At 48.7% G+C, this 23791-nt stretch overlaps 12 protein-coding genes and 2 non-coding genes across 14 annotated transcripts; 10 read left to right on the plus strand and 4 right to left on the minus strand.

Moving 5' to 3' along the window:
• Nucleotides 1–166: 166 nt before the first annotated feature.
• On the plus strand, nt 167–2560 carry SPC97 (gamma-tubulin-complex subunit SPC97; the record flags this gene model as incomplete). The annotated part of the gene is made up of 1 exon (XM_002552111.1): nt 167–2560. One exon carries the CDS (start codon nt 167–169, stop codon nt 2558–2560), a length of 2394 nt encoding a protein of 797 aa, XP_002552157.1.
• Nucleotides 2561–3384: 824 nt separating this feature from the next.
• KLTH0B08514g (phosphopyruvate hydratase ENO2) lies at nt 3385–4698 on the plus strand (the record flags this gene model as incomplete). Its single annotated transcript, XM_002552112.1, has 1 exon — nt 3385–4698. The coding sequence occupies one exon, from the start codon at nt 3385–3387 to the stop codon at nt 4696–4698; it is 1314 nt and encodes a 437-aa protein (XP_002552158.1).
• A 263-nt stretch (nt 4699–4961) lies between these two features.
• Nucleotides 4962–5414, plus strand: CTR2 (low-affinity Cu transporter; the record flags this gene model as incomplete). Its single annotated transcript, XM_002552113.1, has 1 exon — nt 4962–5414. One exon carries the CDS (start codon nt 4962–4964, stop codon nt 5412–5414), a length of 453 nt encoding a protein of 150 aa, XP_002552159.1.
• A 173-nt stretch (nt 5415–5587) lies between these two features.
• On the plus strand, nt 5588–6898 carry FMO1 (N,N-dimethylaniline monooxygenase; the record flags this gene model as incomplete). The annotated part of the gene is made up of 1 exon (XM_002552114.1): nt 5588–6898. The coding sequence occupies one exon, from the start codon at nt 5588–5590 to the stop codon at nt 6896–6898; it is 1311 nt and encodes a 436-aa protein (XP_002552160.1).
• Nucleotides 6899–8157: 1259 nt separating this feature from the next.
• STB5 (Stb5p) lies at nt 8158–10062 on the plus strand (the record flags this gene model as incomplete). The annotated part of the gene is made up of 1 exon (XM_002552115.1): nt 8158–10062. One exon carries the CDS (start codon nt 8158–8160, stop codon nt 10060–10062), a length of 1905 nt encoding a protein of 634 aa, XP_002552161.1.
• A 118-nt stretch (nt 10063–10180) lies between these two features.
• KLTH0B08602r lies at nt 10181–10252 on the plus strand. Its single transcript has one exon. It is a non-coding gene; the product is annotated as a tRNA-Thr (tRNA).
• A 251-nt stretch (nt 10253–10503) lies between these two features.
• SVP26 (Svp26p) lies at nt 10504–11184 on the plus strand (the record flags this gene model as incomplete). The annotated part of the gene is made up of 1 exon (XM_002552116.1): nt 10504–11184. One exon carries the CDS (start codon nt 10504–10506, stop codon nt 11182–11184), a length of 681 nt encoding a protein of 226 aa, XP_002552162.1.
• A 238-nt stretch (nt 11185–11422) lies between these two features.
• On the plus strand, nt 11423–13636 carry RGD3 (Rgd3p; the record flags this gene model as incomplete). Its single annotated transcript, XM_002552117.1, has 1 exon — nt 11423–13636. One exon carries the CDS (start codon nt 11423–11425, stop codon nt 13634–13636), a length of 2214 nt encoding a protein of 737 aa, XP_002552163.1.
• A 468-nt stretch (nt 13637–14104) lies between these two features.
• Nucleotides 14105–15583, plus strand: GND1 (phosphogluconate dehydrogenase (decarboxylating) GND1; the record flags this gene model as incomplete). The annotated part of the gene is made up of 1 exon (XM_002552118.1): nt 14105–15583. One exon carries the CDS (start codon nt 14105–14107, stop codon nt 15581–15583), a length of 1479 nt encoding a protein of 492 aa, XP_002552164.1.
• Nucleotides 15584–15946: 363 nt separating this feature from the next.
• SSP1 (Ssp1p) lies at nt 15947–17731 on the plus strand (the record flags this gene model as incomplete). The annotated part of the gene is made up of 1 exon (XM_002552119.1): nt 15947–17731. The coding sequence occupies one exon, from the start codon at nt 15947–15949 to the stop codon at nt 17729–17731; it is 1785 nt and encodes a 594-aa protein (XP_002552165.1).
• A 72-nt stretch (nt 17732–17803) lies between these two features.
• On the minus strand, nt 17804–18838 carry MTM1 (Mtm1p; the record flags this gene model as incomplete). The annotated part of the gene is made up of 1 exon (XM_002552120.1): nt 17804–18838. The coding sequence occupies one exon, from the start codon at nt 18836–18838 to the stop codon at nt 17804–17806; it is 1035 nt and encodes a 344-aa protein (XP_002552166.1).
• A 247-nt stretch (nt 18839–19085) lies between these two features.
• Nucleotides 19086–19865, minus strand: PFS1 (Pfs1p; the record flags this gene model as incomplete). The annotated part of the gene is made up of 1 exon (XM_002552121.1): nt 19086–19865. The coding sequence occupies one exon, from the start codon at nt 19863–19865 to the stop codon at nt 19086–19088; it is 780 nt and encodes a 259-aa protein (XP_002552167.1).
• A 202-nt stretch (nt 19866–20067) lies between these two features.
• Nucleotides 20068–23139, minus strand: RAD2 (ssDNA endodeoxyribonuclease RAD2; the record flags this gene model as incomplete). Its single annotated transcript, XM_002552122.1, has 1 exon — nt 20068–23139. The coding sequence occupies one exon, from the start codon at nt 23137–23139 to the stop codon at nt 20068–20070; it is 3072 nt and encodes a 1023-aa protein (XP_002552168.1).
• Nucleotides 23140–23436: 297 nt separating this feature from the next.
• Nucleotides 23437–23509, minus strand: KLTH0B08778r. The gene has a single exon. It is a non-coding gene; the product is annotated as a tRNA-Val (tRNA).
• Nucleotides 23510–23791: the final 282 nt, after the last annotated feature.

Below are 23791 nucleotides of genomic sequence, written 5' to 3' on the forward strand. Positions count from 1 at the left end.
ATCAATCGCGGTGTTTGACCGTTGGATCAAGCATTTTTGATCCAGATCAGAAGTTGGCACTTGGAACGACAAATATGAAAGCGCCTATACAATTCTTTGTAAACCAAAACAGTTGGAAACTCAGAAGAACTGAGTTAAACAAGCATTGGCAACGGATTAACGCCGAATGGAGGTTCGCAGGGGCGTGGATGATGTTTGCGAGCTTGAGAGCTTCCCAAATAGTAGCTTTTTGTCACGATTGGTGAACTATCAGCCACTCACACACGCACACTTGAAGGTCAAGTCTTACCCGCTCGATCAGATCAAGAGCCAGAGGGTTCAGGAGTCATTGGTAGTGCGAGACTTGTTATTCGTGCTGGTAGGACTCGAGGGCGTGTACATTCGGTACAATAACAGCTATGAGCCCCAGACAGGGATGGAAGGGGATGAGATTCGAGGACCCGACTTCAAGATCGCGAAGAGTATGGACTTGTCGCTCAAGAACTTTGCGAAATGGATCGTAAAGCTGGGTAAAATGTTTGTGGTCCTCACACAGTTCGGAGAACGGTACAGTGACCCCGTGTACGGGGCGGTGCTCCACCGGCTGTGCTGCGAAATACGCGCTTTCTTGGTGCATGAATACATGAGGTGCCTGGTGGACGTGGCTGAAGAAGACTTCAAGACGAACGCAGAATTTGGGATACGCGAGCTAGGACAGCTTCTAAGCAAAAGCTGTGTCTACAAGATGCAGCTGCTGTATGAATTGGTGCAGGACGTATCCCAGGAGATGGCGCGCAGAGCGCTTATGGACCGTGATGAGGCCGACTTCCAGAACTTTATCAAAGACCTGAAGATGGAAAAAGAGACTACTGACCACAGCGGCCTTCTATTTATGACAGACTCTCGCATTAGCGCACACGCGCGCGGAGGCGCTATTCTGCAGATGGTGCAGGACAAGTTGAAAGCTAATTGGGGAGATCAGCGTAACGTTGAGTTCCTGCAGGGGCTGCTGCGCAAAATATCGGCGCAGTACTGTAGCATGCTGGAAGAGTGGCTAACAAACGGGTCTTTAGAGGATCCTTACGACGAGTTCATGGTGGCAGACACCGCGCGAGCTTCGCAGGGGCAGGCCCAGGTGGCTGTTACAGCACTGAACAGTGAGCGGTTGTGGGACACGAGATACGTAATACGCAAGGACGGGCTCCTGGAGCAGTTTAACGAAGGCGACGTGGCATTCAAGGTGCTTATGACGGGGAAATCGTTGCACTTGTTCCGCACATGTTGTGAGCTGCAGGATTTGAAGAATTTACTGCCCCTGGGACCCTCGCATGGCCTGCAAGAGCTGCCACACGGTACACAGCTCACTCTGTATGTTGACGCGCACTATGCGCGTGCAAATCATTTGGTATGGAAGCTCCTGTACGAGGGCTACAACCTCCCTCGGGTGCTGCAGGAGATGCAGCACAACTTCCTCATGCACAACAACCCAACGTTCTTCCGGACTTTCTTCTGCAGGTCCCTTGTGGAACTCACAAAGACGAGGCATGAGACCGTCCAATCGAAGCTGCGCAGGTTGTTTGAGGATTACCAGAAGGCGCGGTGTGCCGAACGCGGTAGCCTGGTGCTACCGCTAATGAACCTGCAGCTTGACAGGCGCAGCTTTAGCAGCACCATCGAGCAGTTTTCCTCCGAGGCTGCAGCAGACAGGGGAAATGTCGACCTGCTGCAGGCGCGCGACTTTGGGAATCTCCGGGACATGCTCCTCCGCGACCTTGAGCTGCAAGACTCGAGTGGTGCGGGCGGCGGTCCACGCGCCGATTCTCAGTACTCCATTCATTATCTCCAGTTCGAGCTGCTGGTGCCTTTCCCGCTTAACACGGTCGTTTCCAAGACCTGCGTGATGCAGTACCAGATGATGCAGCGTCACATGCTACTGCTTCACTACTACAACGAAATCCTGCAGAACACCTGGTTCGAAATCAACAAGAACAAGGTGTGGAGGCACACAGGCTTCGGCCCCGACTTGGCGCGCTGGATCCGCCGTTGTCGCGTCGTACACCACCGCATGTCCCAGTTCATGAAGCTGCTGCTCGAGTACACGACGCAGGACGTGGTGCACGACGGTTGGCGAACACTGGAGCCACGTGTGCATGCATATGACGCGGCGGGCTTCGACCTGCATCAGTGCCAAGCGCAGCTGGAGCAGTTTTTGGCAAACCTCGTCTCACATTCGCTGCTCACGAGCGCGTCGCTGGTGCGCCTGCTGGTTCAGATCACCGACAGCGTGCACAAGTTCTGCAAGTTTGTCACCTCACTGCGCAAGACCCTGTGCCTACTGGACCTACGTTTATACACACGCTACGAGGCACAGCTGCGCGGCGAGCACTACTATGACGAAGCCGCGGCGCTGGCGAAGCTGCGCGAAATGCAGAACTACCTCGCGGTGGTCTCGGACCATTTTCGCCAGCTCAGCGCGGCCTTCGCGGAGGGGGTGCGCTACTACGGTGACCACGGCTCCTCTCGTTTCGGCGTCAACCCACTCCTAGCGCTGGCAGAGCGGCTAAACGATATAGTCACGTGATGTACATCATGCGCATCACGCTTTAATCACGTGCCTGTCCTTTCCTGGCTTATGTCATCGCCGTGTGCCGTGCGCTACGTGCCTCCTGAGCCAGCTTCCGCTAGCTCGAGGAAGCCCGCGCTGCTCACAGGAAGCCAGCCCACCCAGTACGCTCACAGTACGGCAAGCCTGGCGAAAGCAGGAGAGGACTCTATCGCGAGCCCTGCTCGGGTAGGGCTCGTGGGCTCGCGGGATTGTCTAATCGCCGCCGCAACGTCAACCACGCCATCCGGAAGGAATGTCCCCCCTCCACTAAAAAGTCCGGAACAGCATCACACTGCCACGGCAAGAGCCGTGCTACAGCGCTCCTAAGTTCCCAGCTGCCAAACTTACGCTTCCCGCGCGTGGCGGTGTTCCCACCGTGGTAATTTTTTTTTTCTGGTACGTGGCAATGTGTCTTCCATTTTTTTCTGCGCTAGCTGATGAAGCCAGCTTCCTGTGAGGGTGAGCTCGGCTTCCCCTGAGGACAGCATAGTGGAAGCCGGATCAGGGCGTCTATAGCTCAGCTGCGTACGGGAGGCAGACGAGGTCGAAGAACCCGGGAGAACGTGGTGGTTATGGCTGGGATGATGATGGTGATGGTGGTGGTCGATGTGGTGCCGACAGTGAAGGTGACGATGATGTGGTGTGGTTGTGTGCAAAGACGAAGTGGCGGAGAGGAAAAATTGATATATAAGGCTGGAAGAGATACGAGATGGTAAAAAAATAGATAGATTTTGTTTTCTTCTTTTCCTCTCTCTCCAGGAATAATCTCATTTTCCACAGCACATATTAAAACATCAGAAATGGCTATCTCCAAGGTTCACGCTAGACAAGTCTACGACTCCCGTGGTAACCCAACCGTCGAGGTTGAGTTGACCACCGAGAAGGGTACTTTCAGATCCATTGTCCCATCTGGTGCTTCCACCGGTGCCTACGAGGCCATCGAGTTGAGAGACGGTGACAAGTCCAAGTGGTTGGGTAAGGGTGTCTTGAAGGCTGTTGACAACGTCAACAGCGTCATCGCCCCAGCTTTGGTCAAGGCCAACGTCGACGTCAAGAACCAGAAGGCTGTTGACGAGCTATTGTTGTCTTTGGACGGTACCCCAAACAAGTCTAAGTTGGGTGCTAACGCCGTCTTGGGTGTCTCCATGGCTGCTGCCAAGGCCGCTGCCGCTGAGAAGAACGTCCCATTGTACAAGCACTTGGCTGACTTGTCCAACTCCAAGCAGGACTCTTACGTTTTGCCAGTTCCATTCTTGAACGTCTTGAACGGTGGTTCCCACGCTGGTGGTGCTTTGGCTCTGCAAGAGTTCATGATCGCCCCAACTGGTGCTGAGTCTTTCTCCGAGGCCATGAGAATGGGTTCCGAGGTCTACCACAACTTGAAGTCTTTGACCAAGAAGAGATACGGTCCTTCCGCCGGTAACGTCGGTGACGAGGGTGGTGTTGCTCCAAACATCCAGACTGCCGAGGAGGCTTTGGACTTGATTGTCGACGCCATCAAGGCCGCCGGTTACGAGGGTAAGATCAGCATCGGTTTGGACTCTGCTTCCTCCGAGTTCTACAAGGACGGTCTATACGACTTGGACTTCAAGAACCCAGACTCTGACAAGTCCAAGTGGTTGACTGGTAAGCAGATGGCCGAGATGTACGCTTCTTTGGTCTCCAAGTACCCAATTGTCTCCATTGAGGACCCATTCGCTGAGGACGACTGGGAGGCTTGGTCTCACTACTACAAGACCGCCGGCATCCAGATTGTTGCCGACGACTTGACTGTCACCAACCCTCTAAGAATCAAGACCGCCATCGAGAAGAAGGCCGCCGACGCTTTGTTGTTGAAGGTCAACCAGATCGGTTCTTTGTCCGAGTCCATTGAGGCTGCTCAGGACTCTTTCGCCGCTGGCTGGGGTGTCATGGTCTCCCACAGATCTGGTGAGACTGAGGACACCTTCATTGCCGACTTGGTTGTTGGTTTGAGAACCGGTCAAATCAAGACTGGTGCTCCAGCCAGATCTGAGAGATTGGCCAAGTTGAACCAATTGTTGAGAATTGAGGAAGAGTTGGGCTCCAAGGCTGTCTTCGCTGGTAAGAAGTTCCACAACGGTCAAAACTTGTAAGTTTTTCAAGCGGCCTGAACCCTTGAAATTATACAGATTATGAATTTAAAGTTTTAACGAAAATATACGTGATTTCTCAGTGATCTATTTTGTTTATTATTTTTGATGCTGTTTGTTCTGTTAACGATATGAACCGTTTACAGTGCGTCCTAACCGTGAGCATATAATTTTATATAAGTTGGGTTCGATATCTGGCTCTCCAGGGACCACGTTTCTTCAGGTTCACGTTAGAGGTTGCATTCCCAACTATAGGGCACTCAAAGATGGAACACTCAATGATGGACCACGGTGACATGGGACATGGCGACATGGGACATGATGACATGTGCTCCATGAACATGCTCTTTACGTGGAACTACAAAAACACCTGTGTCGTGTTCAAATGGTGGCATATTCGTACGCTACCACATCTGCTGCTCAGCATGATCGTGGTCGCCGCATCCGCCTACCTGTATGAGTACATGAAGTACTACAGTGCAAAGTCCACCGCCAGCCGGGCGGCGGGCGCGGCGAATTTGAGCCACACCAAAGCCGCGAAAATGAAGAGCGCCAGCTGGTATGGTGCTCAGGTTGGCTTTTCGTTCATGCTGATGCTGGTATTCATGACCTTCAACGGGTGGTTGATGTTAGCCGTCGTCGCGGGCGCTGCCTGGGGCCACTATTCCTGGGGACACCTTACGGAGGGGCTTGCCCACAACTCCTTGGCATGCCACTGAGTCCGCAAGCCTGTAAGCTTCTATATAGCGATGGATAGCAGTACACTGGATTTTATTAGCAAAACTTGTCACAGGGGTATCAACCTGAGACTTACCTTTAATTAGTTTGAACAAATGAAATGTCGAACAAACGAGCAAACAAGCACAACTATTTCCGCTGATATCACCTATAGATGACAAGAAGCGTTGAGAAAGTAGCGATAATTGGGGCAGGACCAGGCGGCCTGGCAGCCGCAAGGGTCTTTCTAGCCAATTCCAACTTCGATATAGTGCTCTATGAACGGAGTCAGAATGTCGGTGGAGTGTGGTACTACCCACCCAATGCGCCTCACAAGGACACAGCCATGTATGACGAGCTGGAAACCAACTTGTGCAAGGAAATCATGCAGTTCAGTGGGTTCCCGTTCCCTGAAACTGCCCCTACATTCCCCAATAGAACGCATGTCGAGGATTACTTACAAGCATATTTCCATACGTTTATCGAGCCTAATTCGCGCGTCGATGTCAGGCTAGGGTGTAATGTGGAACGGCTAGAGAAGATCAACGGCTCATGGCATATATACGCCAAGCACTCGTTACAGGCTGTCGACTACGTCGTGGTTGCCAACGGACATTTTGATGTCCCTTACATCCCTTGGCATCTCCCAGGGTTAGAGCAGTGGATCTCGCAAGACCCTATGAGTATTCTTCATTCCAAGGGCTTTGAATCTTGTAAGTTTTGCCGCGGGAAAAACGTTTTAGTGGTCGGCAACGGCAGCTCCGGCTCTGACATCACGAACCAGGTGAGCACAACTGCTAATCATGTGTTCCATAGTGTTACTGACATCTCTAAAACGAATTGGGAGGCAAATACCGCGGTGACAGCCGTTACCACTATCTCGGAGCTGGACTATGCCCATGAGCGCTCGGTTCGACTACAAGACGGGAGTATCCTGACACATATCGACTACATTATTTGGGCTACAGGCTACATGTATGACTTGCCATTCTTACGTAGCTACCGACCACTAATTTTGGGAGCCGACTGCGACTCCAAACCTGCGCGGAGACTCTATAACGTGTGGGAACAGCTCGCGTTCACCGAAGACCCCACCTTGGCATTTTCACTGCTATGCAAAAACGTAGTTCCATTCCCGCTCGCTGAGCTGCAGGCCGCAGTAATGGTCAAAGTTTTCAAAGGCGAGTTGGAAGTTCCTCCTTCCGGTGGACAAGCAGCGTTGTCAGGTGAGTCGCCAAGCGACGCAGCAAATTCATCGAAGAACTATCACTCATTAATCACCCCCAGAGATATCGAGTACTGTCGAGAGCTTCAGGCTCTTCTCGATGCACACGACAGTGCCGACGACCCTTTCCAGCCTGTGCGCTGGGACGAGCGCATGGCAGCTTTACGCTACCAAACCGGTGCTATGAAACAAGAACGCACAAAGTTGCTGGTCAAGAACGCTAAAGAGTTCAGGGAACAAAACCAGCCCTATAGGCTCTAATAATAATTTGGAAACTATACAAACCGACAAGGCTGGCCTCCCCCCCCCCCCTCTTCCCATGTTTTAAAATGCGTATCAAGAGTGCGCCATTGTTCGCTATATTTCAAAACTTATGCCCTAAAGATCCCTTCCACGGTGTCTTGTCCTAATTTATGCTACCGATGATGCATTCTGAGAAATACATAGAGTGTGCCCGCCTTGTGCTGTCTTTCAACCTCTCAAACGACCTCTTGTTTTTCCACCTCTGAGGCAAGCAGCAAAGAATGCGCCAGCGGGCTCTGAAGCACATCCTAAAAACCAACAGTGGGCACATAGCATGTCAACTTTCGCGGCCGGAAGACCCCTTTGCCCGTAACAGAACTCATTAGTGGATTTGAAGCTCCTCCCTCAGGTTGACCCATTGAAAATTCGCAGCGCTATCACAGGTTGACGGAGTTTTATAAAACTCCCGGAGTGCCCCAGATTGAAGGTGATCAGCGGTATTGAAAAAAGCCTTCAGAATCGGCAAACAGGGCTAGCGAAGCTAATTCTCCTTCCGCAGCTAGATTCTTTTATGGTATACCCATGCTGGGAAAGGTCGACTACTGTGGGTATAAGAGGCTTTGGGTACACTTTATGCTTGAAGAGCACGTCGTGCTCTTCAAGAAATGCAAAATAAACTTCACTTGAGAAGCTCAGACCGTGTAACACAAGCAGAAACGAACCAACCGCGCCTAGAACGGTCTCGCAGATGGAAAATTCTGCTTTGGAAAACTTCAAGGGTCAATGCAAATATTTTTGGGCGCTTCTTTCTCAAGACACACAACTGGCCTGCTAAGCTTTCGAGTCCACAATTTGCACGACGTGCATTTTTCCGTGAGCAACAGTCGCCAAGGCTAACATGGAAACCTCACTCAGGACAACACTGGCTATGAAAAGTTCACCATGCTTGTAAGAACTCGAAAGAAGCAGCTTTCTGAAACACTCAGCAGCCCTCAAAAGAGGCATCGATACCTCAGAGCAACAAGTTACGGGTACCCCCCACTTAGTACCTAGCTGTTTGCGGGCCATTCGGAGCTATTTTGCCTCATGCTTCACGTGCTAACCAATACATGTCGCTGTTTACGTAACCTCTATTGTACGAAGCCATAAGATCCTTATCTTCAATCCTCTCATATTAGATTTGTGTTTCTCGTATATAGTGTTCTTGGGATTCATCTTCGACCAAAGATGCCAAATCAACAAGATGAGTTGAGTACTTAGGCCGATGAGACCTCAAAATGGAGGATGGGCTTAGCACAGAGATTAACGATAACGGGAAGCGCTATGAGTCTTACTCTTGTTCACGGTGCCGGAAGCTGAAAAAGAGGTGCTCCAAAGAGTCGCCGGTATGCGTTAGTTGCGCGAAAGCCGGAGAGACCTGCACATATCCCGGAAGAGCACCGCGAAGAACCAAAAGAGAACTGGAAATGGTACGGCGGAAAACCTCTACGTCTCTGCAGCCCGGAAACAAGCGTAGCCGCAGCTCAGAGTCTGCAAGCCGTTACGAAACCGCGGACGAGGAATACGACAGTAACGACCCAGGCCGTACTTACGGGCTTGCTGAAAGTGACGCCGAAAGAGAGAGCGTAAACTCCTCAGAACCAGCATCAATCCTCAGCATGCTAACCGGTATCAACGACGCTAGTCCACCACCGCAGGTCCACGCCCAGGGCGTTTTGGAACACGAGCTGCACAAGCCGGACTCGATCCCGATCAAGGCCTCTTCGATCCAGATAGAGACCGTCACTGCAGTCTTTAAGGGCGGCAGGACCACGCCGATGGTGGAACCTAATGGCAGCTTCAAGCATATCGAGCGCCCACTCTACGACCGCTTCATAGCGGCCTATTTCAAACATAATCACAGATCGTACCCTCTTCTCAACAAAATCGAGTTTTTAAACAAGGTTTCCACCATCAGAGATTTCAAGGAAATGGACGAGAAGTATGACAGTACTTTCATTTTCGAGCTTTATATGGTGATGGCCATTGGATGCACCACCTTACAACGAGCAGGCATTTTGAGCAAGAACGAAGAGCACTTGAGTGAACATTTTGCCTACATTGCGATGAAGAAGTTTTGCACTGTGATGCACCAGCAGAATGTGAATACAATAACTTGCCTCCTTTTACTGGGAATTTACTCTTTCTTCGAACCCCAAGGTGTGTCTTCATGGACTATCAGCGGGGTGATAATGAGACTAACTATAGGATTGGGGCTGCATAGGGCGCTAACTGCACGAAAAATGAAGAGTATGACGGTAGTTGAAGTCGAAATGCGGTACAGGGCTTTCTGGAGCTTCTATAGCTTCGAGAGGCTAGTCTCGACCTCCTTGGGCAGAATTTCAGCAATAGACGATGACGACATCAGTGTTCCGCTGCCGCGCGCCCTGTACGCTGAGGAAGCCGAAGACATCGAAGTTACAATAATGATGATCTCGCTTCGAAAGATGGGTGGCACGATATACAAAAAGGTCCACAGCGTGGGGGCTGGCAAACAGAAGCTTTCCTCAGATGAAAAGCAATGTATCATAGATGACTTAAGACACCAGCTGGATACCCTCTACGAGCGGGAACGAGAAAAAATTAGGGTTGCCAATTCCGCTTCCTTTCCGAGTAAAGCCAGCTCGTGTATATCATTCCACACTTCGGACATTTGGTTAGCCATGCGGTATGCTCAACTGCAAATCATGCTGTACCGACCTTCTGCATTAATTCCAAAGCCTCCCATGGAGTCGTTATCGATACTGGGCGACTTCTGTCTCCAGGCGCTGAAACACACTTACACATTATACAAGAAAAAGCTTCAGCCTCTAAACTGGATCACTCTTTTTAGAACCCTTACTATTTGCAACACCATGCTTTATTGTCTGTGTCAATGGAGCATTGACCTCATCGAAAGCAAGATTGAGATTCAGCAGTGTGTGGAAATATTGCAGCATTTTGGTGAAAAATGGGTTTTCGCGGCTAAGTGTGCAGATGTGTTTCAAACCATCAGCACTGCTATCCTTGACATCAGTTTAAGCAACGGGCAAGTTCCGAACATGGACAAGCTCACAAGGGAGCTCTTTGGAGCCAGTAACGAGTATCAGGATATTTTGGATGACAACAACGTCGATATATCATGGGTTGATAGACTTGTATAATTTAACTGCAATCAACGTAAAACTCCTGTCGAGAACTTCACAGGCTTGTAGTTAGTGCCGTTTGTGGTAATTAAATAAAGACTCATATATCGTCTGTAAGTTTCCCACATCAAAGGTTGCCTCCTTAGCTTAGTGGTAGAGCGTTGCACTTGTAATGCAAAGGTCGCTAGTTCAATTCTGGCAGGGGGCAATTTTTTTTTGTGAGAACCCATAAAAGCGGCAAGAGATGAAAGCGGACCCTAATATGAGACAGTGTCAACCGGTTGAGAGAAATGAGCGTTTCAGCGTTCTGGCAAATCTCATGTTGCGGTTCAAGATTTTACTGAGTACCCTTTACTGCGGATCATTTAGTACGCATGACAAAGTTCATCAAAATTATTGATACACTGAGACTGAACGAATTCCATTTCACGAATGTAAAGCAGGTCAGCAGAAGCCACTATGATTCTTCAAGCTTTGTCATATGCGGGTACTGTGTTGGGTTTCTTATTCCTAACACTGTCTATTGCCTCTGGTTTGTATTACATTAGCGAACTTGTGGAGGAGCACTCGGAGCCTACAAAAAGGTTCCTAACAAGGGCCATCTACGGGATCATTATCCTTTATGTGTTCTTGCTTATTTTGGACTCCTTCCCTTTCAAGCTGAGTGTGTTTTCGATTGTTTCATACTTGGTCTACTTGCAAAATCTTAAACACTTCCCTTTCATCTCGCTAAAGAGCCCCACACTACTCGCCAGCTGTGTACTGGTGGCTTTGAATCACTACTTTTGGTTCAAACATTTCAATGACACGGAAGTGCCTCCTCAGTTCCGCTACGACCCTAATTACATCCCACGGAGGCGCGCAAGTTTCACGGAAGTTGCTTCCTTCTTTGGCATCTGTGTATGGTTTGTGCCATTTGCGTTATTCGTCTCACTTTCAGCAGGTGACAACGTGTTGCCTACGACTACCGCGGGCCTTGCAAAGAAGTCGGACAGTGCGGACGCCAACTCTCCTAGATTCCGCAAGAAAGCCACTGGCTTAGTCCGTGTGGTCATTGATTCAATCAGGGCTTACTTCTACTCAGCCGCCCGTGTCTTTGGTTACGATATAGATCCCAACAGAGGCAGGCTTGTGGTGTAGCCTTTTATTACAAGCGCTCTATAATGTATAAAAGTTCTGCATTTGCATAATTAACTGACGAAACCTCAAAGGTAAGACCTCAAGTTACGTGGTTCTTTGTTTCTACTTATTTTATTTGGGGTATTTGTGGGGCCTAATCTGAGATTCTGTCGCAAGTTTAAAAATTCAATGTGATGCGATCCCACGAAAACAATAAACAACAGTGCAAGAAGCATCAATCGTTGAAAAAGTTCAGCCCATGACCACCGAAGCTTCGCGGGCTACATTCTGGTCAGAAGACTACACTAGCGGAATTGCAGTTCTGCTTGGCAATATTGACAACGATGTTTCTGAACTGCAAGAATTTATCGAAGATGTAGAAACGTTCGACAACAAAACTGTTAGCCCCGCCATAAAATCGCTAGACAGCTTAGTGCGCTCTATACCGAGCGATACGGATGAGTCTTTGTGCAATAAACTCAAGCAGCAGAGAAAGGGTCTCTTGGCTGAAATTCTTGAAAAGTTGCAGATTGCGAACCGATCCAACCTCGAAACTGCTTGTCTATCACAATTGCAAGCGCTGTTGTTTGAATTCGAAGAATACCAGCAAGAGAGTAAGGAGCTTATCGAGAAAAACTATGGGCTTTACAGCAAGCATCTGTCGCTTGCGAAACGCGCTCGAGTTGATGTGACAACAAGAGCGCAACGAATTAGAGAGGCGTCTCAAAAGCCATTGCTTCGCAGCGAAGAAACGCCTTTGAGCTCAGAAGAAGAAAGAGATTACGCGAATGAGTCCAGTATTCAGTTCCCGTTGACGCTGGATGCTAAACTTTCGTTTTCTAGCGAAGAAAGTTTCTTTGGATTCTGCAATAAACTCAAAAAGCTGACCAAAACTTCCAAGCGACTTATCTACATACCGGGTGTCTCCAATGAATACTTTTCTAGCTCAGCTTTATTCGAATCTCTCAAGAGGATCGAGCCTCGCATGGACGCGTCCCTTTACAACTTGGAACGCCTGGGACAAACTCTAATAAACAACGAGATAATTTCTCCATACAACGGTATACTAGGGGCCAAAGTCAGCTTTGCGAGAGATGGATACTATGTTTGGGGTGAAAATTCGAGCCCGGTCATCAGGCCGGCCGAAGAAAAGCCATTGAGGCGGGCAGATGTCTTCAATGGGCTGTTTAAGAAGATCGGAAGATCAAGTGGATCATCCGAGCAGATAGAGACCACCGAAGAGCTCGGATTACGGCAGCGTGAACTTGTTGATCGCGAAGATCACTTTTTTCAAGAGTGCCAGAATTTAGATTACTGGCGCACGCAGCTAGAACTCGAGCTACAGAAGTGCATGAACCAGTACCACAAAATGCTGCGTCATAAGATCCAAATCCTCAATAAAGCCTCACTACAGTTCTCCTCGCTTTTGAAAGAAGCACTTTCGACGCAGTCGAGCCTGACGCCAGTTGGCGCTGACCAGGAAATCAGACGTATTTATAGAGCGAACTACGGAATTGTCGGCCACTACGTCCCGCAGCCTGGGGTAGTCTTCGCAAAGCATAACCAGCTAGGGGAACTAACAGGGGTTGCAATGTTCCATGCCGACTTGCAAGAATTTCCCACGAACGAGCTTGGTGTCGCCATTATACTGCACATCCTTCTTGAGTACCTGTGGGGATGCGACGCGCTCGAAGTTTTGCAAGCTTGGCAGCTGCCCCTGGACCTCAGGCGAGTATCGCGACTGCGCCGCGAGTGCATTGTTGAGTTCAAAGAGACCGACGGCAGTCATTCGGCCAGCTTGGCGAACATTCTTGCGAGCAAACCAAGACCGCTAGCTGACGTCGTTGGCCTGCTGCAGAGCTGGCTGCTGGAGCTGCCGGATAGCCTGATACCCATGATTTGCTACGAAGAGATAAGCAGAACACAAAGCATAGAGGGCATGTCCATGGCGCCTGCCGAGCACCTGGTAAATCTGGCCGCAGTCTGCGATCACTTCAGGTGGCTCGTTCAGCGCTGTGGCGGCGAAAAAGTGCGTACAGCTTTCGACAGCCGGACAGACTTTCCGCTGTATCACGTCTTTGCGCGTACCAGGACCAGGAACCCGCAAGAAGCACCTGTGGTCTCAGGTGTTGTACATGAGATCCTGTGCAAAGATGAGTCGGCGGAACGCCTACGTGAGATGGCAAAAAATTCAAATGCGAGAACAGACGCTCGAGCAGAGGCGCGCGCCGACCTGCAGGCGGGAAGCTCGAAGCACTCGTCGCCGCCCTCCACATCAAGACTCGCAACGCCTGCGGTGTTCGTACCTCGACCGCTCAAGGCCGCGCACAGCGACGCGTCATCGTCCCGGCCCAGTAGCAAGCGCATTAGCGGACTGGACCTAGCTGTGGTTGGACAGTCCGACTCAGAGAGCGAAACAGAGCCCAAAGAGTCCAAAGAGCCCAGTACCCTGGCGGCGGGTGTGGCAGATTAGCCGCCGAGCCCACATTACATAAGCATAAAATATTACGAATCCCGCTATAATATCATATTATACGAATAAAGCATTCTCCATGGGTGCTTCTTCGCAGCGCGTGCGTCCGCTATAAGCATGCTCGCCATTGCGCCTCAACTGGCCTTAGTCTAGTGGTGCTGTACCACAATATTCCACTGCGCCGCGAGACCGCTTACAAAGCGAGATCGCATCCAGAACAATCATCACTACACACGCGAACCACAACCGCAAAAAAAGTGCGTAATTTATAAATACACGTGATCTTGTCGCCCAGCAACACGTTGGCGGGCGCGCTGAAAAAAATTATGCAAAGTATATAAAAAGGAGAGGTCAAGGAGGTATTTGCCACCCAGGTTTTCATAGGCAGGGATTCTTGTGATACAGTTGATCTGTGGAACTATACACACTCAATTGGACACTTATCCTTGTTTATAGACACACATCACAATGGCTCAACCTAAAGGTGACATGGGACTGATCGGTCTGGCCGTCATGGGCCAGAACCTTATTTTGAACGCGGCTGACCACGGTTACACGGTTGTCGCATTCAACAGAACGGTGTCCAAGGTGGACCACTTCATGGAGAACGAGGCCAAGGGCAAGTCAATCATCGGTGCGCACTCTATCCAAGAGCTGGTCGACAACCTGAAGAGACCTCGCCGTATCGTGCTGCTGGTCAAGGCCGGTGCCGCGGTCGACGCTTTCATCGAGCAGCTGCTACCCTACCTTGAGAAAGGTGACATCATCATCGACGGTGGTAACTCGCACTACCCAGACACTAACCGTCGTTACGAGGAGCTAAAGGGCAAAGGCATCTACTTTGTCGGTTCCGGTGTGTCCGGTGGTGAGGAAGGTGCCCGTTACGGTCCTTCCCTGATGCCCGGCGGTGCCGAGGAGGCGTGGCCACACATCAAGGAGATCTTCCAGGCCATCTCTGCCAAGTCCGACGGCGAGCCTTGTTGCGACTGGGTCGGCCCTGCAGGTGCTGGTCACTACGTTAAGATGGTTCACAACGGTATCGAATACGGTGACATGCAGTTGATCACCGAAGCTTACGACATCATGAAGCGTGTTGGTGGTTTCTCCGACAAGGAGATCGGTGACGTGTTCGCCAAGTGGAACACCGGTGTCTTGGACTCTTTCTTGGTCGAGATCACCCGTGACATCCTCAGATACGACGACAAGGACGGCACCCCACTGGTCGAGAAGATCATGGACTCTGCCGGCCAAAAGGGTACCGGTAAGTGGACCGCCATCAACGCTCTGGACCTAGGTATGCCAGTCACTTTGATCGGCGAGGCCGTCTTCGCTCGTTGCCTCTCTTCTCTAAAAAGCGAGAGAATCAGAGCCGCCTCTATCCTGCCAGGCCCAGAGGTCTCCAAGGACGCCATCAAGGACAAGCAGCAGTTCGTTGACGACTTGGAGCAGGCTTTGTACGCCTCCAAGATTATCTCTTACGCACAGGGTTTCATGTTGATCCGTGAGGCCGGTAAGACCTACAACTGGAAGCTGAACAACCCTGCCATCGCTTTGATGTGGAGAGGTGGTTGCATCATCAGATCCGTCTTCTTGGCTGAGATCACCAAGGCCTACAGAGAGAACCCAGAGTTGGAGAACTTGTTGTTCAACAAGTTCTTCACTGACGCCATTACCAAGGCTCAATCCGGCTGGAGAAAGACCATTGCCTTGGCTTCCACCCAGGGTATCCCAACTCCTGCTTTCTCTACCGCTTTGTCCTTCTACGACGGTTACAGATCCGAGAGACTTCCAGCTAACTTGTTGCAAGCTCAACGTGACTACTTCGGTGCTCACACCTTCAGAGTTTTGCCAGAGTGCGCCAGCGAGGACCTCCCAGAGGGCCAGGACATCCACGTTAACTGGACTGGTAGAGGTGGTAACATTTCCGCCTCCACTTACCAGGCTTGAGTGCAGAATTCCAATTTACTAGTAAAAAACCTGTGCTTTTTGACTGCCGCATATTCACGGCAGCTCAATAGCCTTTCAAATAACAATTTTATCTAGCGAATACACAACAAATTATAAGGAAGAGCTTTAGACACAGAGTAGTAGTTCTCTTGATTTTCATTTGGCGCGGCGGCCACTTTCCCTGCTGCTTTAGAATCTTCAATGGCAACCGTATGTAATGTGCAGAACAGGACAAGCTGATCTTCGAAATTGGCGTCAGTGTCAACGTCAGTTTCACAAAAAGTGGTGTTCGAGTCGCATAAGAAGAACTACCAAACCAGTATATACTTGGAGACCAGCGCTGAGCTTGTAGACGTCGTGTGCATGAGTGACTATTATAGAGAACAAGAGCAGATATATTCAAAGCCTCCATACCTGGAGGACTCTTCTGTGATGCATTCTAATTATGAAATGCCCAACAACGAGCGCGCTTACTCCCGCGGAAGAGGCTTCCTCGCAGATTCACATAGTTTCTTTGATCGCGTTAAATCTAAACTTAGCATGTTCCGCGGTTACGATTCGCAAGAGTACTTGGCGGATCAAGACTCTGCCGCTGAAAGACAAAGCCAATTGTGGAACGCCATCAAGCGAAAGCCAATTCAGTTAATAGTCGAAGATTCAATGGAAAAGAGCCAAGTCGCGGAACCACAACAGTTTGACCAAGCCCCGGAAAGTGCAAACACGTTTCTCACAGATAATCAAAATGACAATTACGTGAGATCCACAGCTTCGCCAAAGAGGAAAGATTTGGCATCGGGCGTTCCCCTTAGCGGCTCTCCTTTCGCATCTGGAGGCATAAGCGACTTCATTGGGCTCGAACGCGACGCAATCTTGAGTAAAAACAGTACGTCGTGGGAAAAAGTCACGGCGAAGTCACCATTGAGAAGCGCTACAACGCTGGGTACTATCCAAAAACGACTGCTTCAGATTTCGTCAAAGAAAAACGAAGTTTCTAAAGGCTATCAAAAGCTTCTGAAAGAGCTCAATGAGTGGTGGCAAGAAACCATTGAAGCTGAAGAAAATATGTCCTTAATTTCGGACCTGCAGCAAATGTTCCACGAAGACCTCGTTTTTGAGCAGCGGCTTTCCGACAAGCTAAAAGAGGTGTCAAAGGCCTTAGAGTTTACCAAAATGAGAGAGGAAGAAATGCTACAAGAGCGCAAGGAACTGCAGCATACCATAAAGAAATATGGACAAATGAGGGCCAAGAAAGGTAACCACAGTGAAGAAGCCCATTTCTTGAAAGAAAAAGTCATCACTAAACAAAATTCGCTATCGGTAATCACAGGCCACTATCAGCAATCTCTAAGCACTACCGCGAGAGAGCTTTTTGTCAACGCCAGTGTCGAATATTTCGAAGCTGCTTCCGACATCAAAGACACTAGCAAGACGTTTTTCCAAAACTCTGTCGAGTACCTCAGAACTGTTCGAGCAGACAACATTGAGCAGCATATCGAGGATTTGAGAAGGAAAAGAGCCGATAAGCATTGGTCCAAGCTGAATGCTCAAGAGAGGGATGACCCCAACCGGCTTGTCGAAATCATGAGCGGGATGTACAATGGCCAGGACTCGCTCATGAGATGTGTGGAGAGACGGGGACACATGAAAGCTCCAGAGAAGTCACCCGCCAATTGCAAAGAAAACCAACCACGCTTTGACAGCCAACCAGACCTAAAACTCGAATTCAAGACGGGCCTAGATGAGTCTTTATCAGTTTTCCCTAGTGAGAGCGCACAGAAAAAGGACCTTAAGCAAACCTCTACCAGATCCTCAGAACTGACAGAGGGTTACTCAAAAACTAATGCGAATGGATTTTCGTTTGATTCGCACCGCACCCTGAGATGCGAAGGCCTTGCAGGAAAAGGCCCAAGTCTTAAAACTCGGCTGCCCTACCCAGAAACAAATGAAACGATTCGAGCTCCGAACCTGAAGCTCAATTTTGACAACAACAACATCCGACTTAAAAACCTTTCACCAAATGCAGCAACAAACTCTGAGGATGGAACATTGATCAAATTCCCTCCGCACGGCGAGAATGTATCGAGGTTCGCATACGAGCCAGAGCAGGATCTGGACCGAAATAAGTGGGCAGAGTCTCCAAGGACATGATGGCCTCAGGCTAAGTTCAAAGATGTAAATCCTTATTTTTATTTACAGGTGACGCATTCTGTTTGATGTTGCTTATGTGCTAAAGAGGCGCTTGCAAACCTCATATGTTGATATCATGATGGCGCAGCTTGGCGCAATTTTGATGACCCTCGGTACCAGACCAGTGTAAAGCGCCCCCAAGCCCTCGCTTTTGCGTATCTGGTTGAGATACTTAAACATATTTTTGGAAGGACTTTTACCTGGCGTGTTGTTCAGAAAAGATATTTGCATCCTGGTCTTCCCGACGTCAAACGGGTGTGTTAGAATGGCTGCTACTGCTCCACCAAAGCTTCCGCCCACAAAGCTGTTCACAAAATGGTTCCAATTAGTGTTGGAACTGTTGACAATGCTCCTTTCCGACTTGATAGAAATATTGCTTTTGTAAAACTCGTAGCAGCCCCAATAAATAGAACTGAACGGAACATCACGCCAGAGCGTTATCTCGAGGCCTCTGAATAGGGCTTTGTACCCAACTCTCGATATCTCGTACCGTGACTCTTTAATCAGGTCTTTGACCATCATTGCGGCCGTGCTGTTGGGGCTAGAACGGGGAATGCTTTGCAACCTTGTGCGAAACAGTTCTAGCGGTGCAACTGTAGTAGCAGCGAGGACACGGGCTATAGCCCCGCACAGTAGAGGGTTCAGTCTCGAGTATTTATTTTGCAGGAAAGAATTGTCTCGGAGAGACTCGTAACCAATGAAGTAAACCATGTTAGCGGGTACAGCCATTACCAGGGTGATGGAAAGACCTCGCCAAAGACTTCTTGCCCCTTCAATCCTTGCAATTTTTGTGAAAGCATCCCAGGTGCTGTTATAGTTTACTGAACTTGTTTGGCAATGAACGTCGGCGAAACATGCGTCCTGCCAGAAAACGCCTTTAGGCGCTGTAGTCTTGAGAGAGAGCTTGCCGTTTGCGTCGCAGTCGCAACTTGGCAGCATTTTCTGCTGTTGCAATCGTATCCTCACCACGTCCATCGGAGTCAAGATCAATGAGGTGAGTAATGAGCCTGCAACGGCACTCAGCAGCCGCTCCTTCAAACCAATTCCTTCTTTTTTCTCATTGGACATAGCTTCTCAATAGCACGCTGGAGAGACTTCTTTCTGGCCTTTCGAGAGTAGGGTGCGTCGCTTTTGATTTTTGAAGATATGACCTTTATCTGAACGTTGACTCTATCAATTTGAGTAGAATAACTATCCAAACCAGAAAAATCCAAAAAATAGCGTCGGTTTAAAATTTAGTGACAAACTTCGAACGTTACTTAAAGAACAGAATATACGATGCGTTGATATGGAGAATGGTCTGCAATTTACTTGCCTAAAAGGCCCTAGGAGTTAATGGAACCTCAGGCGTGAGTTCGTAGTTCCTTCTGACAAGTGTATCCAGCCTTTTGGCCTGTAGATGCAAAATCTCATCAGCAGTAGCGAGGGAGAAGGGCAAAGACTCGTGGCAAACAAGACCACGATCAAACTCCTTTTCCTCCCAGTCAAGATCGGTGTTTACGCTGTAACACTCACTTTCCCAGAGCTCCCCCGACACATTAAACGTGGGGACGCTTTCGATCCATTTATTTACTTTTTCTTGATGTGGCATGTTAGAAGCTTCGCGTGGGTTAAAATAAGAGGGAAAGGTTTGGAAGCTGAAGTGCTCAAAGTCATCAAATATGTTGTTGACATCTTGCTCGACATGGTCGACGCCTGTAAGAGATGAAATATTGGGATTGGCATAGATTGAAGTGTTGAGGTGACTATTGCTGTTACAATAATTCATCAGTGCGTACTGCGCGAAAGGGCTGTCGCCCGGCGCGTACGCACGGTTCGCGTAGCCAACACGCCTTACAGCGCTGCTGTCGGGAATGTTACCAACGGGGCTCGACATGAAGCCTGTAGTCTTGTCAGATGCGTCTGCATGTGGACTGTATAGTTCCCCCGGTTCAAGCCTCTTGCTTTTCGTAACTTTGAAGCTTTCTCTCCTCTTCGGTGACCTCTCGCACACAGGCTTTGCGCTTGGAAAATGGCCAGTGCGCTCAATATTTGCGATGCTTCCGTTAGCGGCCAAAACCCTCGAGCTTTGTTGATGACTTTTTTGTGCTTTCATGTTTCCAACTTTGAAACAGCCCAGCACCGATTTCTTGCTCTTTAGGAAGGAGGCTTGATAAATCTGTGGCTAGCAACGTCTTATGTTCAAATAGTTTTGTTTTGTGAGGACACTAATGTCAGGCTGACGCAAAATGTCAGCGGTCTGCCTCATGCTAAAAAAAGACGTAAAAACAGAAGGTCTTGTGGAAATCCGCTCAACCCTATTCAGTCCGCTGCTTCTTCATCTTAAGCTTTCCACTTGCATTTTTAATACGTTTTCCAAGTTTAATGTCCTTACTGGCTTTGATGTATTCCGAAGGAAAAAAGTTGGTTAAAGTATTTTGGATACCAGTTTTTTTCCGGTTGTTAACCTCACGGATCAGGGGGATCATAACTTCATCAGTCTTCTCTTGCGGCCATCCAATAGTAGATTGGAAGAAACTCCGTAGCCTATCCAAGTCAGGGACACCCCAAGTAAACCTAGTGGCGTCATGATCAACTTCAGGTCGTAGATAAGCCTCCTTGACGAGATCGCTGGGAAACTCAGTATCGAGGATTACCTCGCTTGTTACAAGTTTTTTCCTGAGTCTTTTCTCAAAAGTAGGCTCTTCTTCCTGCTTTTTTTTGTTGAATTGTCCGTCACTATACCAGTTTCTGAAATTGTGAAGGTTGCCAAATTCAGCTAGAATCTCCATTGCAGACACAGGCCCAACGCTCTTGACCCCAGTAGTGTAATCACTGCCCAGTAACTGAGCGAGTTCTATAAATTTCTCACGATCCAACCCAAGCTCTTTTTTCATTAAGTCGCTGTAGTAGTATTCCACATAGTTTTTTTCCTGGAACATGTTTTTGTAGACTTTATCACCCCCAAACAGAAAGATATCGCTATCATCAGTTATGATACCGTCGACTAATCCTAGCATCAGCAGTTCTGCACATTGCGCTTCTGCTTCCATGGGGGCTGTCATAAATGGAATACCGAATCGCGTCAAGAGGTCTTGAACCTCTGCCACCATTGCCGCAGTAACTTCGTCAGAGTCCCTTTTGTCCCTCAAATGTTGATCATGAAGCTCTTCGTCCACAAAAGTTGCGTTCACGCTCGACGGGTTCAGTGATGTTTTAAACGCATTGTAGTCCTGCTCCTCTTCCCTCAACTGATGGACTAAAGCATCTTCCTCATCCTCTGAGAAATCGTAATCTACTACGGGCACATGAGCTTTACCTTGTGTCCCGGCACTATCAATTTCTTCTTCTTCTCCTCCTTCAGATGGCTTGTCTGCAGACAAGCTTTCTGGGGGCGCTATTTCTATAACATCTTCTTCTGCACTGCTCTGGTCCCCATTAGCTTCGTTCTCTTTATTCAGAACATCTCTTTCATATAGCAGTTCAGCTGCTTTCGAGCCAGTCAACAGGCCCAACTGCTCGTCGTCTGTCTGCTCGGGTTCCTTCTCAGTTGTGCTAGTCAAGAATGAAGTCCCCAAGTGAGGATTAAAATCTGGCGCGGACCTGAACCACGCAGGCGTCTCCTGGACAGGCCTTTCATCATGTTCGGGCGCCCGTGAATGTGCGTGGATGACGTCGGAATTGTGGCCTTCAGGGTTTTCATTGGCTGGAGCGATTTCCACCCGTTGGTCTTGCATTTGTTCCAAGTTATTGATCTTGTCCAAAACAAACTGCAAGTTTTGCTCAGAATTCGAGGACTTTTTATTTTCAGCCTGACTTGAGCTCACCTTTGGATGGCCGTCATGCGAAGCTTTGTTTTGTGGATAAGATGGGGCAATAAATTCGCCAAATCTGCTGTTCTGCTGACTTTTCTCTCGTACCTCATCTTCCGTAATCATCTCCTGTTCACCAACTTCGTCACTATTATCAGCCACCTCTATCCGGTCTTTAACACTAGCAGGTTCGTTTTCATATGAGAAAGGGGCAGAGCTGCTAGGTTTCTTGCTTTCTGCTTTCTGTTGTTCCTGTCTCTGGGGGATAGAGTTGTCCGTCTGAATTTCCTCAATTCTCTTTCCTCTCCCATTCTTGACGTCTTCCATTAATTGAATCTCTTTTGTAAGCTCGGAAAAATCGTCTTCGTCTTCATCTTCGTCATCTATTAGTTCTGGCTCATTCGACACATACACAAACTTGCTCTGAGGGCCTTTATCACGAGTTTCTGTAGTTCGTCTATCTAAAAAAGACTGACCACCCCCAGAACGGACTGTGTTAGCCTTAACAGAAAGCATCGAGGCCTTAATGGAGTAATCTAATTCTTTTTCGCTCTTTTTCTTCTCAACATCCACGTCCTCCCAGTCAATGTCCTCATCCTCATCATCTTCACCCTGAGGCTCAGAACGCGTTCTGGATTCCCCTTCCATTTTTCTCTGCGGTTCATCAACGACAATTGCCTTGCTGATTTCTGAGCCGTCGTTTCCCGTCAGGCTCAAGGCCCAGCCATTCTCAGTCCTTATGAGCTGGTATTCTTTGCCCCGCTGCCCAGCTACTCTTTTGTAAGGCTCCGTATCCGATTTTGAGGCGCCACCGTCGTGCGTGTTGGTCGCGCTCATGAGTTTTTGCGTGAAGAAGTTCCTTCTCTTAACCATATCAATTTGAAATTTTGAAAATTCCATGCTGTCGGGAAAGATCTCCTCTAGTTGTTCTTTTGAATATCCCATTCTAAGTCTAGACTTAAGCCTGAGCGCTGACAATATCATGTACTGAGTTGACTTTGGGAGCTCTTCAAACTCCCTTGATGCAGGGTTCACAGCGTCGAGGTCAACGCCGTCCAGTTCGTCAATATTCTCCATTATCGTTTTGAAGTCATCTGCGTTTATCCTGGCATCGCCCTCTTCGTACTTGAAGCCAGGAATCTTTGGCAGGTCGTACTCGTCATCTTGCCTGTGAACGTGGGTCTGCGACGTACTTCTCGAAGCGTTTTCTTTGTTTTTAGTGCGGTCACCGTTTTGCATCTGTAAAGCGAGAAGCTTCTTCGCTGTGCTGACGGCATTGTCTCGACGCCCCTGCCTTCTTTCTTTGCGCTGCTGAATCGTCCGCCTCTTCAGTGCTGGAGCACCGCCGTCGAACACGAAAACTGGTTTGATACCGAAGTATAACAGCTTGCAAATACGCCTGAAAAAACCAACCACATGAGAGTACCGCATAGCGTTTCCTTCTTTGTCTCTGACAGCCTTCAAGAACTGGTAAATCCAGATAGATGCATCGACTGCCAGACGCTTGTTGCTTAGTGATTCCAACCGCACAGGCTTTGCTGTTGGCCCAACGATATCCCATAGTGCATGAACACCCATCTGCCTGTATCAGATGGTGATAGTGTAAATGATAGTGCAACAGATGATTAGGATTCTCGTTTCGCAACTTACTTGATGATGAAGCTGTACCAGATTGCTCACATGCTAAGGGTTTGGGCGATGCCAGCTGCATATCGTATCGTTTCGAACGATATCCATATGATTATTGATTAACGTCAAATGAGTTGGTTGCGGTGGATGCTTGCTCTGTATTTTTAGCTTTGAATGCGGTTGGGCGACCTGGCTTCGACCATATTCTGAGCGTATGGTTTTGGGGTACTAAAGTTGCAAAAAGAATGTTCTAACTGAGGTTCGAACTCAGGACCTTTGCCGTGTGAAGGCAACGTGATAGCCACTACACTATTAGAACGGCTTCTTGTTTAATTGGATGATTTTACCATACAAGTCTGCGGTTTTGGAACTGCCTTGAATTTAGTGGAAGGTTTCCAGTCATTTCACAGAAAGATATTTGGAAATGGCGAAAATATGTCTTATGACTTCAACATCTCGGTATTAAGTCGGTGATCGTGTTAGCCCGTGCTCCCTTTCTTTTCAAAAGGACTGTCTATTTTGTTTTTAACTTTCATAAGGTTTCATCACTCTCAAATGACCGTCCCCAAGACCAAATCTATAAATACCTGCTATATGTTAT

This window comes from Lachancea thermotolerans (assembly GCF_000142805.1).
Source record: "Lachancea thermotolerans CBS 6340 chromosome B complete sequence".
Classification (NCBI taxonomy): Eukaryota; Fungi; Ascomycota; class Saccharomycetes; order Saccharomycetales; family Saccharomycetaceae; genus Lachancea; species Lachancea thermotolerans.